Genomic DNA, 15,946 nt, shown 5'->3' on the forward strand with positions numbered 1-15,946 from the left:
AATTAGAGTGTAAACAAAGTGCATATTTCCTTTAAAATTAACTAAACTGATATAGGATTAGATAACAATAGTAAAAAGAAAGAATTAGAAAAAAAAAATTCCAGACAGTTTTTGTTATTTTGACCGTGCGAGAAAAAAATTGGTCAAATCCGGCCCGCCAAGCAAAATGAGTTTGACACCCCTGGTTTAAACCCTGTTTCTGCTTCGGCTGGATGTCTGACTGTCTGTTTATCTGTTTGTCCATCTTATTGTCTGACTGTCATTCTGTCTGTCTTACCAACTGTTTGTCCGTCTATCTGACTGTTTATCTGCCTGTCCGTCCATCCGTCCATCCGTCCATCCATCCATCCGTCCATCCATCCATCCATCCATCCGTCCGTCCGTCCGTCCGTCCGTCCGTCCGTCCGTCCGTCCGTCCGTCCGTCCGTCCGTCCATCCATCCATCCATCCATCCATCCATCCATCCGTCTCAGAGCAGCAAACAGTCGTCCAATAACCAGTAGCATTACATAGTTGAGCAGGAATTCCCCCCCGGTCCGTGACGAGGCGGCGGTGTTTCGGTGTTTCGGTGTTTCGGTGTTCCGTCCTCAGATCATGAAGGACTGCGTCTGCCGGTAGTGTTTGAACTGCGGAGCAGAGAGACGCACAATCAACCTCTTCCTGTTTGGTAAAGTCACTCAACAGGATTGAACAAAAACACAGAACCAAGCGCGCTGGCGGCTTTGATCACTCACGGTTCTGGTGGGCGGGGGGGGCGGGGCGGGCGGGTGGTAGGACCGGGCGCTGAAAGACGGAGGACCAAAGGTCACTCAGAGGTCACTGACCAAATAACAGAGACTTTACAGACGACCAGTACTGGAGTTGAGGGGGGATGAGGGTGGATGGCACCCCCCCCCCTAAAATAAAAACGGTCCAAATCATCCCTCCTGTAAAACTGCCATCCCCCCTTTCCATCCCTTATGTCATTTCATCAATGAATGTGGTTTTACTGCTATTTCAACATTTAGAGTCATTACCAGAAAAAATAACACCAGAAAAATAACTTGTTTGACAATTTTCACCTGTTTCAGGTAAATTTTCACTTGAAATAAGTAGGAAAATCTGCCAGTGGGAGATTTATCTTCTTATTACAAGCTGTTTTGGGAGAAAATCGATTAAGGCTCGAAAGTGGTCGGCTGCACCAAAATGAATCACACACACACACTCGCTTTTGCTATAATGATATATGAACCTTTATTACCAGCCGGAAAAGCAAGCATTTGCATATAAAGACACACACACAATTACTCTTTTTGCTAGGATAAGGTGTCCCCCACAAATAGCAGAGCAATATTACACACAATTACAGAGGGCTAAGGCCTTATACTCTTACCTCGACACAAGAGACTGGAGAGCCGAACAGTTCTGACAGAGTAGGCCAAAAAGAACCCCCGCTGGGCGTCGTGCACTAGACCCGCAGCTGACTGTGACCCGGACTTCCGGCTGTCCTGTCTTTATACCTTTTTACTCAGCACCCCCCAGCCCGCAAGTTCTCAAAATAAGTCTTGCCTCACACGGGAGCAAAATCCCGTGTGAACTAGCTCCTCTCTCACAGTTTACATTTGTTATAATAAATAGCAGGTGCATGGCTATTTAAAGCTGTGTTTTGGGAATTCAGGGCATTTCAGGACACAAAATGTATTTTTCTCCCTTCACAAGCAAAAAAATCTTGTTCCACTGGCAGATTTTTCTACTTATTGTAAGTGAAAATCTACTTGAAACAGGTGAAAATTGTTGTTTTTTCCAGTGATGAGTCTTGTTTTAAGTGTAATGAGATTTTTTTACTAAAATGAGACATTTTAACTCGAAATAAGACAAATATTCTTGTTAAGATTTTGAGTTTTTGCAGTGATCCATTTTACTTATCCTGTGAAGGACAGAGTCATATTGATAAGTTCAGAAAAGTGTTTTTTATTTTTGTGTTTTGATGTATTTGATGTAAGCCCAGTGGATATTTAAAGCTTACAGAAGGCTGCATTTAACTGCTGCTATGTCATTCCTGCAGTATTTCTGCAGCTGTTTTGGTCACTGCTATTATTTGTAATATATTATATTATTTGTAATCAGCACAAATGATCTGTCCCCAAATGATAAAATCCACCATCCCCCCTGATTCTTTTTTACAACTCGAGTACTGCAGACGACCACACTCACCTTTTAGTCTTCTTGCTCTCTGTTGAAACAGAAAACAGAAGAAACAGTCAGGAAATGGATAAAGACCAAAACGTAAACGTTTATTGTTGTCTGATCTACTTTGTCTTTCTATCATTTGAGGTTCAGCAGCGTCTCTGAATCACTTCCTGCTGCAGACGATGATAAGAAAAGCAGTAAAACCGTAACTCAGGGCCATAAAACACAAACGAGCGGCTGAAAGATGAAACACAGAAACGGGGAGACAGACGGATCGGTCCAGGTGCCGGCACTCGTCCTCAACCAGAACCAGAGCCAGAACCAGAACCAGAACCAGAACCAGAACCAGAACCAGAGCCAGAACCAGAACCAGAACCAGAACCAGAACCAGAACCAGAACCAGAACCAGAACCAGAACCAGAGCCAGAGCCAGAACCACTGTTTGTCGGATTCGGACAAAAACTGTCATTGAACCCAAAAGGAGGAGAATTTATGACGTTCAGTCGTCGATGCAGGTTTTGAAACTTCTGTTCCGTCTGCAGAGCATCTGATTTCATTAATTAAAGTTGTGTGTTTATAACGGCCTTGTTTGAATAAATATATGAATAATATTTGCACATCGTTGTGATTGATTAAGCATCAGGTCCATTTCAGTGATGCTGATATACGGTGTAATCTGATTACTGTAATGGTAAATAATATAATTTCAAATCTATAATTGTATCTTTTAATATTTAAAATTCAGGTTTCATCTCCAAATTCAGTCCAATTTAAATCAGTAACATTTACTATTCATTCTTTTCTGAGGTGGAGGGGGGTGTTGGAGCTGGTTATTCTGCTAGAGGACTTTGGGACTAGTTAGTAGTCGTGTCAATCCTTAAAAGCACTGGAGTCAATCCTCCAATAGTGTAGAAATAGCGGTAGTGCAGTCGCCACACAGATCTGATCTCAGCTGATGGATGGAAACATTATAGTGAGTTCAACATCATCATCCACTTCTCTGTGTTATTGATCTGCAGTTGAAAACAAGCTCATATGGAAACTAGAACCAGGATGGAGCTGATGGAGAAAATCACATTTGTTAATATTTATTGCAATAGTATTACTGGGTAAACTACCTCTGTACATATCCAATTTATTAAAATATTACTCTAGTAGCTATAACACTAGATCATCAGAGAAAATTCTCCTCATGGTCCCAAGCACTCGAACAGAGTTGGTAAATCGGTCTTTTCCTTTTATGCACCGCAAGCTTGGAATGAGCTACAACACATACTCAACTTGAAATATTTACCCTCTCTTAACATGTTCAAACATATATTAAAATCATTTTTCACAGAACAATGTCATTGTTTTTAATCAAGTGCCATTATTTGTCATGAATTCTTTTTAGCTTTCTGATCCTTGTATGTTTTATGTTTGTTTGTTTCTTGTTTTGATATGTTTTTATTTTTTTGTAGTTATTTGTCCTTGTATGTATTTTCTTTTATATGAAACTGAATGTATTTTTCTGCTGCCATCTTGACCAGGACACCCTGGCAGAAGAGTTATTATATCTCAATGGGACTTTCCTGGATAAATAAAGGATAAATAAAAAAAATAAAATGGTCTACAACTCAGGATCAGGAAATAACTAGGTTTCTGTTTGGTCTCGGTCTTGACCTGAACTAGTCTTGGTCTTGATACTCTCTGGTCCTGGTCTTGGTCTGGGTTTAGGGCGGTGTTGTCTACAAGTCTATTACCGCCAGGTCTGACTTCATTGAACGCAGGTTTGTAATATCGAACGCCGGTCCGTCCCTGGAGGCTGAATTAAACACGTCCACAGTGTCGGTGTCGGTTCTAGTTCTCCACGGGTCAGACTGGGTCAGTACAGATGACATCATCACTAAACCTAGATGGACGTAAATGTTTTTCAAAGACTAAAGTGGGAGGAGAGTGAGACGGTTCACACTCGATTCCCGTTCTGCTCAGGACTTTTGTCCTGACTTTGCAAGAAGGAGCTGCTTAAGTTTAGGTGCTGGTTCCCAGCCGGGTCCCAGCCGGGTCTCAGCTGGGTCTCAGCCGGGTCTCAGCCGGGTCCCAGCCGGGTCTCAGCTGGGTCTAGGCCGGGTCTCAGCCGGGTCTCAGCCGGGTTCAGTCCACTGAAAACATCTGCAGCATCAGGGCAACACTCACTCTTGCAGCATCCTCGGCGGCGACAGATGCAAACGCAGATGCAGCAGATCAGGACGAGCGCCACGAAGCCCGAAGCTCCTGCTATCAGAATCGTCATGTTCAGAGGGTCTGGAAGGACAGGAGATTTATTATTATTATTATTATTATTATTATTATTATTATTATTATTATTATTATTATTATTATTATTATTATTATTATTATTATTATTATTATTATTATTAATTCACTTCTTTATCACAATTATCATTATTATTATTATTATTATCATTAATATATTTATAATTATTAATAATAATAACAATAATATATATATATATATATATTTATTATTAATAATAATAATACTAATAATATTATTACTATTATTATTAATTCACTTCTTTATCACAATTATTATATATATATATATATATATATATATATATATATATATATATATATATATATATATATATATATATATATATTTAATATATATATTTATATAATAATATTTATATTAATATTTATTTATATAATAATAATAATAATAATAATAATAATAATAATAATAATAATAATAATAATAATAATAATAATAATAATAATAATAATAATAATAATAATAATTCACTTCTTTATCACAATCAAGCATCAGCGGCAGAAGTACTTGCATTCAATGACTTTCAGCCGCTGGGCCACGCAGCTCTTGGGCGCCCCCACGCTGTTGGAGGACTCACAGCGGTACATCCCTGCATCGTCCCTGGACACGCTTTTAAACTTCTGCTCCAGAAACAGACAAGAAAACAGACAGAATGAGTCTCCACAGAGGTGAAGAGCATCTTCTAGAGCAGTGGTCCTCAACCTCTTCTTTCCCTGCAATGTTCAAGTTAGCCCCGAATCAGTTTCTGTAAATCCCAACATGATATATTCTTTTTTGTAAAGTCTGTTTTTGCCGTCTGTTTTCTTTTTCTTTTCCGGTGGCTCAGACTCTGCTACGTCCAGATCAGAGGTCGGCAACCCAAAATGTTGAAGGAGCCATATTGGACCAAAAACACAAAAAACAAATATGTCTGGAGCCGCAAAAAATCAAAAGTCTTGTATAAGCTTTAGAATGAAGACAACACATGCTGCATTTATATATATTAGTTATAAATGGGGAATTTTTTTTTTTATTATGCACTTCGTGACAAAAGTCGAAATGTCTAGAAAAAAGTCGAAATGTCGAGAAAAAAGTAAAAATGTCGAGAAAAAAGTTGAAATGTCGAGAAAAAAGTCAAAACTTCTAGAAAAAAGTCTAAATGTTGAGAAAAAAGTCGAAATGTCGAGGAAATAGTCAAAATTTAGCGAAAAAAGTCAAAATGTTGAGAAAAAAAGTCGAAATGTCCAGAAAAACGTCAAAAATTCAAGAAAAAAGTCGAAATTTCGAGAAAAAAAGTCGAAATGTTGAGAAAAAAGTCGAAATGTCGAGGAAAAAGTCAAAATTTCGAGAAAAAAATTGAAATGTTGAGAAAAGGAAAAAAAGAAGAAAAAAGTAAAAAAAAAAAAAGAAAAAAAAAGGTCAAACATTTTTGAAAAAGCTCCAGGAGCCACTTGAGCTGCGGGTTGCTGATCCCTGGTCCAGAACAACCTGTCTTTTTATTTTATACTAGCCATCATCGTCTACTTCGTTTCTTTTCTTTTTGTTACTGTGCTTATCATCTGCTTTGGTTTTTTATCTCACATTACTGCAATTTCGAGCTCTAACTTTAACATTGCAAGTTAGTGAGCCCAACCACTTCCTGCAAATATTTCACAATAAAAGCATTTTTTAAGAGCTGAATGGCGTATCCCCACTGAAACTAGGGGGCTCATAATTGGAAAAGGATGCAGATTGTGTTAAGTTTGTATCAACAGTTTCATGCAGTAACTTCAACAATGCAAGCAGGTTCAAGATTTCTTATTAAAATACAACGAAATACACTTGTGAAAAAGAAAAGAAAGGTCATGTAGTTTAGGTAGATAAAGGTCTCAGTCACATTTGAGTAAAAGAATAATCTTTTTCTATACTGTAAATGTTAGTGAATCTATGAAAAAAAAAAAGAATTATCATCAAGGACCCCTTGCAATGACACCATGGCCCATTAGGGGTCCGGTAGGGAAACACTGTTCCAGAGTAGCCAGACGTACCTTTCAGAAATAGAAATAAGGGACGCCCCGATTTCAGCAGCGCAGGAGCCAAAAAAAAGCCCCAAAACTTCTAAACTGCATAAAAATGTGTTTATTTTATATAAAAAAAACTAAATGCTTTGATTTAAAGTTTAAAGTGCTTTAATAGCATTGAACTTGCATGACTGTAGAGACAGACAACCATACTAGCAACTGAAATAGCCTGCTATTATATGTATGTAACATCAGCCCAGATGTATAATATAGTCTACAGGTGAAGAATATGGTGTAAAAGTTAATTTATTTCAATAATTCAACTAGAATATGGTGTAAAAGTTAATTTATTTCAATAATTCAACTAGAATATGGTGTAAAAGTTAATTTATTTCAATAATTCAACTAGAATATGGTGTAAAAGTTAATTTATTTCAATAATTCAACTAGAATATGGTGTAAAAGTTAATTTATTTCAATAATTCAACTAGAATATGGTGTAAAAGTTAATTTATTTCAATAATTCAACTAGAATATGGTGTAAAAGTTAATTTATTTCAATAATTCAACTTAAAAGGTGAAACTAATATATTACCTAGTCTTATTACATGCAAAGCAAGATATGATAAACCTTTATTTGTTATAATTTTGATGATGGAACTGTTTATTGATTTCATAAAATATTCTCTAATTTATTTTTTATTTGGGGTTTTCATAAACTGTGAGCCATAATCATAAAAATCATAACAAATAAAGGCTTGAAATATTTCACTTTGAAAGTAGTGGGAAATAATATATTTGTTTCACCTTTAGTTAAATTTACTACGAATGATGTTTTGCAATATATTCAAATTTTCCGACCTTCACCTGTATATTATGACATCAATAAATAAGAGCATAATATATGTCCCTATTGGTTCAATACGGAACGCAACTTTTGATTCCCAATTCCCAATGAAAATATGGGACAAATCGCATCCCGTATTAGTTCAATACGGGACGCAACATTTTTTTCTCAAATAAAGGACAATTCCTTATTTTACGGGACGGGTGGCGAGCCTACGTACCAGGGAGCCCTTCTTTGCGTCGACGCTGTACGGAGAGTCCCCGGACGGCGCCAGGGCCTTGTTGTCCTTGAACCAGCGGTAGGTGGCGGGGGGGACGCTCAGCTGGTCCTTGCAGAGCAGCTCCAGGTCGGCGCCGATGAACACCGAGCTCGGGACGTCGCAGGACGGGACGTGGGGGGGAACTAGCCGCCACACGGGAGAAAGAGCAAACAAGTTTACTACATAAACATCTAAACCGCTTCCAACACCTCTGCGTCGTACGTGAACAGTGTCACAGTTCCTCCGCCGGCCACTAGGGGGTCCAAACACAAGTCAGTGACCTTCAGAGTTTAACCCTTGTGCTGGGTCAAAATGACCTAGTTCTCCTTCCTTCCTTCCTTCCTTCCTTCCTTCCTTCCTTCCTTCCTTCCTTCCTTCCTTCCTTCCTTCCTTCCTTCCTTCCTTCCTTCCTTCCTTCCTTCCTTCCTTCCTTCCTTCCTTCTTTTCTCCCTTCCTTCCTTCCTTGTTTTCTCCCTCCCTTCTTTTCTCCCTTCCTTCCTTCCTTCCTTCCTTCCTTCCTTCCTTCCTTCCTTCCTTCCTTCCTTCCTTCCTTTTTTTCATTCTTCCTTCTTTTCTCCCTTCCTTCCTTTTTTTCATTCTTCCTTCTTTTCTCCCTTCCTTCCTTCCTTCCTTCCTTCCTTCCTTCCTTCCTTCCTTCCTTCCTTCCTTCCTTCCTTCCTTCCTTCCTTCCTTCCTTCCTTCCTTCATTTCCTTCTCCCTTCCTTCCTTTTTTCATTCTTCCTTCTTTTCTCCCTCCCTCCCTCCCTTCCTTCCTTCCTTCCTTCCTTCCTTTTTTTCATTCTTCCTTTTCTCCCTTCCTTCCTTTTTTTCATTCTTCCTTCTTTTCTCCCTTCCTTCCTTCCTTCCTTCCTTCCTTCCTTCCTTCCTTCCTTCCTTCCTTCCTTCCTTCCTTCATTCCTTCCTTCTTTTCTCCCTTCATTCCTTCATTCCTTCATTCCTTCCTTCTTTTCTTCCTTCCTTCCTTCCTTCCTTCCTTCCTTCCTTCCTTCCTTCCTTCCTTCCTTACTTTTTTTCATTCTTCCTTCTTTTCTCCCTTCCTTCCTTCCTTCCTTCCTTCCTTCATTCCTTCCTTCTTTTCCCCCTTCCTTCTTTTCTTCCTTCCTTCCTTCCCTTTTCCCTTCCTTCCTTCTTTCCTTCCTTCCTTCCTTCCTTCCTTCCTTCCTTCCTTCCTTCCTTCCTTCCTTCCTTCCTTCCTTCCTTCCTTCCTTCCTTCCTTCCCTTCCTTCCTTCCTTCCTTCCTTCCTTCCTTCCTTCCTTCCTTCCTTCCTTCCTTCCTTCCTTTTTTTCATTCTTCCTTCTTTTCTCCCTCCCTTCCTTCTTTCCTTCCTTCCTTCCTTCCTTCCTTCCTTCCTTCCTTCCTTCCTTCCTTCCTTCCTTCCTTCCTTCCTTCCTTCTTTTCATTCTTACTTCCTTCCTTCCTTCCTCCCTTTCCTTCTCCCTTCCTTCCTTCCTTTTTTCATTCTTCCTTCCTTCCTTCCTTCCTTCCTTCCTTCCTTCCTTCATTCCTTCCTTCCTTCTTTCCCCCTTCCTTCCTTCCTTCCTTCCTTCCTTCCTTCCTTCCACCCTTCCTTCATTCTTTCCTTCATTCCTTCTTTCCCCCCTCCTTCTTTTCTTCCTTCCTTCCTTCCTCCCTTCCTTCCTTTTTCCCTTCCTTCCTTCTTTCCTCCCTTCCTTCCCTTCCTTCCTTCCTTCCTTTCCTTCTCCCTTCCTTCCTTCCTTCTTTTCCCCCTTCCTTCTTTCCCCCCTCCTTCTTTTCTTCCTTCCTTCCTTCCTTCCTTCCTTCCTTCCTTCCTTCCTTCCTTCCTTCCTTCCTTCCTTCCTTCCTTCCTTCCTTCCTTCCTTCCTTCCTTCCTTCCTTCCTTCCTTCCTTCCTTCCTCCCCTGAATTCCAGCGTAAACGCCGCCGGAGCATGCGTAAACATTTTTATACAAATTTTCTGACTATAAGACTAAAGATTTGATTCTAAAGAAAATATGAAGTTTTGACCTCGTGTTTATTTCCAACCACTTTTTGAATGTGAGGTGTAGAGAGATTATGAAGTGATTATGAAGTGATTATGAAGTCTGATCGCGCCTCCGCAGCCAGACACGTCTCCTCCTCATCCCCCGACCCGCTGATGAAACCTCTTTACTGAGTCTGAAAGGCAGAGTTACCACATGCTGTTTCTGTCATCTGTTGCCTAGCAACAGAGCAGCGCGTTCAGATAAGACTATAACTTTCAGGGTCATGAATAAAACTCAGCGAGTTCCCTCTCAAGGCAGCTTAAAGCCTTGATTAACGCGGATAAACTCATCTTATCCGGATTTCTACTAAACACTCATCTTTTTATTCTCTTTCTGGCAAAAAGTCCATGTTTTATGTCGCGTAGCTTATGATTCAATTTGATGTTGATAAAAAGATAAGACGTAAAACGCCAGGCGTTGTCTCTTCTCCAACCCTTTAAGACCGGCTGGAGTTTGCACATTGATTTTTAAAACGTATGTAGAATTACAACCAAATAAAACAGAGCAATAATTCTTTCTGCAGGTTAAACTGGAAGAGTTTAATTTACATATCTTGCATTTAGTGTGGCAGAGTTTTAATCCATTAAATCGTTTGGAAAAAAAATCATAATAATCCAGTAAAATTGCGGAAATCTTCATAATTGTCATTGATTGCAGGTTATTTATAGATCTGGTACGGCAACATCACGTGTCATCAGGTTGTATTTAAAAAAAAATTTTATTAGCTTTTTTTTTTTTTAAGGGAGCTGACGTCATTTCCTCGCGAAACTAGTCGGTTTGAATTTACGCTCTTGTTCGTGCTTTTTATCAGAGATTTTAACGAAAGCGACTACACACACCACACACACTACACACTCACTATACAAGAACCATAAGAAGCAATATCTAAACGCGATATATAAAATGATTTATCTCAAAACCTAAAGTATGAATTAATTCCAAATACATTTCCTGAGGTTTGAAAGGCTTCTGTGTTACTTTTTTCCATTTACAGTTTTGAGGGATCTAGCGGTGGGATTTGTGTACTCAGAAAAATATGTGCAAAATTAAAAAAACGATTTACATTTTTTGGGTAGTTATTTGCACTTTTTAGCAATTTATTTAGTTAGGATGGACTTGTAACATGCAGAATATTAAAGATTGGCTTATATGGGTTGTTTTGATGCATAGCAAATAAAAAATACTCCATAAAATAGCAGTATAGCATGCAGAAATGTAAAAATATGCTTAGGCCAGGGGTCGGCAACCCAAAATGTTGAAAGAGCCATATTGGACCAAAAACACAAAAAACTAATAAGCCGCAAAAAATTGTCATGTATAAGCCTTAGAATGAAGACAACACATGCTGCATGTTTCTATATTAGTTATAACTGGGGTTAGATTTTTTTTTTCATTATGCACTTCAAGAAAAAAGTCGAAATGTCGAGAAAAAAGTCAAAATGTCGAGGAAATACCGGTAGTCAAAATTTTGAGAAAAAAGTGGAAATGTCAAGAAAAAAGTGAAAATTTCGAGATAAAAGTCGAAATGTCAAGAAAAAAGTCAAAATGTCAAGAAAAAAGTGGAAATGTCGAGGAAAAAGTCAAAACTTTGAGAAAAAAGTGGAAATGTCGAGAAAATAGTGGAAATGTTGAGATTAATGTTGAAGTACAATCTCGAGAAAAAAGTTGAAATTTTGAGAAAAAGTCAAAATTTCGAGAAAAAAGTCGAAATGTCGAGATTAAAAAGGAAAGGAAAAAGGGAGAAAAAAAAGAAAAAGAGAAAAATTAAAAAAAACAAGAAAAAAAAGGAAAAAAAGAAGAAAAAAAGGAGAAAAAAGGAAAAAACAGAAAAAAAGGAAAAAAAAGAAGGAAAAAAGGAAAAAAAAGGTCAAACATTTTTGAAAAAGCTCCAGGAGCCACTACAGCGGCGCTAAAGAGCTGCATGCGGCTCTAGAGCCGCGGGTTGCCGACCCCCGGCTTAGGCAGACTTGTTCTATCTAGGTCATAAACCTCGGCAGGGTCACGTGATTTGTTTTGGACCTCCTGACACACAGGGCTGTTTGATTTCTATCAGCGTTTTTGTCCTACCCAGCACGCTGAGGGCGACCGTGGCCTCCCCCAGGTTGACGTGGTCCTCGCTGGCCGTCACCTCGCACCGGTATTCCCCCGAGTCCTTCTGGCTGACGGCGTGGAGGGTCAGCGTGGCTCCCTCCATCTTGGCGCGTCCCGCGTACGACCCTGAAGGTCAAAGGTCACGACCATGAATACGGTGGACGACAAGGGCCAATCACACTGCAACGGCCTAATGCGTCTCAGTTAAGGAAAACGGCTTCAAGTACAGAAACGATTCAAATTCACAAACTCTAAACGAGGTACAAAAAGAGGAACATGGTGCAAATGAAAAAACGTGCTGCAAAAAACAAAGACAAATGCAGCATCATCAAACGCTGCAAATAGAGAAACGATGCAAAGCACAAAACGATATAAAACAAGAAACCATCTTCAAAAGAAAAACGCTTCATGACCGGTCACTACAACCGGAAGTGCTCCAAACCTGCAGGGGGCGCTCTCAGCGTAACAGCTCTATGGTTTCTCGTTTTATATCGTTTTGTGCTTTGCATCATTTCCCTATTTGCAGCGCGTTTGATGATGCTGCATTTGTCTTTTTTTTGTAGCCGTTTTACTTAACTGAGACGCATTAGGCCATTGCAGGCCGTTGCAGTGCATTTGGCCCTTGTCGGCCACCGTACATGAACACCAAGGGATCTAATCAGGAATACTTGCTGTTTTTTTTTTACTCACCCATAAATTTGTTGTTGTAGTAAACAAACGTCACCCCCTTCCCTCTCTTCTTCCACTCGATCCGAGGGTTTTGATCTTTCTCCGTCCTGAACTCGCAGGACAGCACGGCATCTGAAGAACAGGAAGGGTTTGGGTTTAGGACATTCCTGCAGTGTTTTCTGGTGGACAGAACCTGCCTTTGAACGAGGTTCTGGAGGAGACCAGGGGCCGATTCACAAAACATTCTTAAGAAAAAAAATATTCTTAAGTGTCATTTTTTCTTAAGTTCAGTCTTAAGAAGAAAAAAGAGAAGAAGTCATATTCTCCAAAAAAGTTCTAAGTATTTTCTCAACTTTCTTCTTAAGTTTCTTCTTAGGAAAAACTTAAGAATAAATGGTATTCTTGAAATAAAAGTTCTCAAATTTGTTCTTGAGTTTTTCTTAACTTTAAGACAACCTTGACCTGTCTTAAGATGTCTTCTGTGAAAAGGTAAGAATCTAATATCACCTTTTTCAACACATTTTAGACAAGTTTAGACTAGTAGGTCATCGTTTGAGGATATACTTTGTAATTAATTACCAGTGGTGTAAAGTAACGAAGTACAATTACTTCGTTATTGTACTTAAGTAAGATTTTTGAGAATTTGTACTTTTATTGATACTTTTATTTTTCTGTACTTTTACTTTTACTTCGTTACATTTTCAAGGAAAAAAATCGTACTTTTAATCCGCTTAAAATTGGACACGTCTTTACTCGCTACAGTAGAGGCGGGAAATTAAAATGGGGTAATGGAGACAAACGCTAAAGGGGTCAGAATAAAATCACCATTATTTAGAGTTGTAAGCAAATTCTTGGAATAAAACCACTTTCGACAGCATGACAATGTTGGGACTTCATTTCTTTGCAATCCTATTGAAAAGAAATGTGTACTTTGTACTTTTTACTTTTGTACTTAAGTACATTTTACACCATGTACTTTTGGTACTTTTATTATATTTAATTTGAGGTACTTTTATACTTTTACTTAAGTAATGTCCTTAATGGGTCATTTTTACTTTTACTTAAGTCATTTTCAAGCAGAAAATCTGTACTTTTACTTAAGTACAATATTTTTGTACTTTTTCCACCTCTGTTAATTACACAAAGAGCCTGTTAACTGTTTGTTAGCATGTTAGTTAGCGTGGTAGTTAATTATTATTAATTTCCCCCAATGGTAATTTTTTTCACACATTAATCTCATCCACCATAACCTTGAAAAGTTCCTGCATCTCTTTTTCTCCTTCTCCATGTTTAGTGAGTGAGTGAGGGATAAGACCAAACTACCTGTATAAATGTTGTTTGTTGGCGCGTGCAATGACATATTTTAAGAAGTTCTTAAGTAGGAAAAATAAGAAATTCGTAAGAAATGACAGTTCTTAAGAAAATATTGAGGAATTTCACTTAAGAACTTCTTAATTTTAGATCTTAAGACATTTCTTAAGATCTTTCTTAAGAACTTATTGGTGAATCCGGCCCCTGAGCCGACCAGCAGCGTCCAGTCAGGACGGAGGACACAGATCAAATTTATTTAAACCTGGATAGACGTGTTTAGCTGTGGTTTGACTGCTGATCCGACTTTTTTTTGTCTCAGAGATGCGCAAAATATAAACATTTGTACACAGAAATGTATCTAAAGTCGCTGCTACTCAATGAAAGAGAGATTTAAAAAATGTCTTCTTGTAAAATTTCTGTTTTTTATCCCTATTTATGAATGAATGGTAGGAATGGGCGATATTTTACCGTTCACGATAAACCGTAAAAAAAATTTCCCACGGTAAGAATTTGTATCTCACGGTAAAAACGATAAATTCTCGTTGATGATGTTTTTGTGTAAAACTGATTTATGGTTCTGCGTTAAATCAACGCACAACGTACGTGAAGGAAGGAAGGAAGGAAGGAAGGAAGGAAGGAAGGAAGGAAGGAAGGAAGGAAGGAAGGAAGGAAGGAAGGAAGGAAGGAAGGAAGGAAATGAGCCAGAAAGAAAGAAAGAAAAAAAGAAAGAAAGAAAGAAAGAAAGAAAGAAAGAAAGAAAGAAAGAAAGAAAGAAAGAAAGAAAGATATGAGCAAGAAATAAATAAAAAAGAAATGAGCCAGAAAGAAAGAGAGAAAGCTAGCATAGTAGAGATAGTATTTAGTATCTTTTAGAGCAGTGATTTGGCTCCAAAGACTGAATGTGGTGATAGATTTATAGTTACAAAGGTGGAGTTGAATTGGTATTTTTTTATCGTCATTTTTATCGTTATCAGGATAAATGCCAGTAATTATCATGATACATTTTTTAGTCCATCCCTAATGAATGGCTCATTTTATTGGAAACAGAAGTCTTTATACAAGTTTTTTTTTTATACTTCTGGCTTTAAACTCCATAACTGACCACTTGTTGGGAGGAGTCTTGATCCGTCTCACCTGAGTGTTCGTGCACCTCCACATTGGGTTTACTGCTGCTCACCGTCACGGAGAGACAGACGGGACCTGCAGGAGTAACAATCATCAGTCAGGTCTCAGACTCCAGAGAGGACAAAAGTGGGATCAACATGGTGCGTAAACATCGTGCCTCTGCTCTCTTTTCCTCTGGAGATAATCCGACCCACACGGACACGTCTGACTTTATAAACATAGCTTTTCCTTACTAAATTAATTTAATCTGAACGTAAAATGTGCTGAAATCTAACTGGAAAGGAAAAGCTGAGCAACTTTTTCAGAAGTGGGACCTCTACAACAGGGGCGCCACCAGGGGGGGGGCAGGGGGGGCAGGGGGGGCCAGGGGTGGCCACGGCGCCCCCTACAAATTTGCTGGCCACCCCACTGGCCTCAATAAAAAATAAATAAAAAAAAACACTTGCCGGTCACATAGATTCTATCGTCAGTTATGCGTTTCATCCCAAATCAGTTCGGCCAAATGCACAGCCATCCAGGCCCAGGAAGCCGCTCTTGATCTGCACTCACTGGCAGTAGTACTATTAGTCTATGCCAGAGGTCGGCAACCCAAAATGTTGAAAGAGCCATATTGGACCAAAAACACAAAAAACAAATATGTCTGGAGCCGCAAAAAATGAAAAGTCTTGTATAAGCCTTAGAATGAAGACAACACATGCTGCATGTTTCTATATTAGTTAGAACTGGGGGAGATTTTTTTTTTTCAGTATGCACTTCGAGAAAAAAGTGGAAATGTCGAGAAAAAAGTGGAAAGGTCGAGAAAAAAGTCGAAATGTCAAGATTAATGTTGAGGTAAAATCTTGATAAAAAAGTCAAAATGTGGAGAAAAAAGTCAAAATTTCGAGAAAAAAATCAAAATGTCGAGATTATAAGGGAAAGGAAAAAGGAAGAAAAAAGGAAAAAAAGAAAAAGAAAAAAAGGAAAAAAAAGGAAGAAAAAGAAAAAAAAAGGAAAAAAAGAAGAAAAAAAAGGTCAAACGTTTTTGAAAAGCTCCAGGAGCCACTAGGGCGGCGCTAAAGAGCCACATGCGGCTCTAGAGCCGTGGGTTTCCGACCCCTGGTCTATGCACATTAGACCATTAGTAACATTAAATTGAACACAATAAACCTAAGT

At 38.7% G+C, this 15,946-nt stretch overlaps 1 protein-coding gene across 1 annotated transcript in view; it reads right to left on the reverse strand.

The window, feature by feature from the left end:
* Positions 1-587: 587 nt before the first annotated feature.
* Positions 588-15,946, reverse strand: part of LOC133445641 (junctional adhesion molecule 2A-like) — a 20,042-nt gene continuing 4,683 nt past the window's right edge. The window contains exons 2-10 of the mRNA XM_061722964.1: positions 14,804-14,869; positions 12,380-12,490; positions 11,666-11,815; positions 7,536-7,717; positions 5,001-5,109; positions 4,345-4,452; positions 2,194-2,212; positions 735-783; positions 588-626 (exon numbers count right to left, since the gene is read on the reverse strand). Coding sequence (XP_061578948.1) covers positions 588-626; positions 735-783; positions 2,194-2,212; positions 4,345-4,452; positions 5,001-5,109; positions 7,536-7,717; positions 11,666-11,815; positions 12,380-12,490; positions 14,804-14,869 — 833 coding nt within the window. The remainder of the gene's footprint in view (positions 627-734; positions 784-2,193; positions 2,213-4,344; positions 4,453-5,000; positions 5,110-7,535; positions 7,718-11,665; positions 11,816-12,379; positions 12,491-14,803; positions 14,870-15,946) is intronic.

The sequence above is a fragment of the Cololabis saira genome, chromosome 6 (assembly GCF_033807715.1).
Source record: "Cololabis saira isolate AMF1-May2022 chromosome 6, fColSai1.1, whole genome shotgun sequence".
Taxonomy (NCBI): Eukaryota; Metazoa; Chordata; class Actinopteri; order Beloniformes; family Belonidae; genus Cololabis; species Cololabis saira.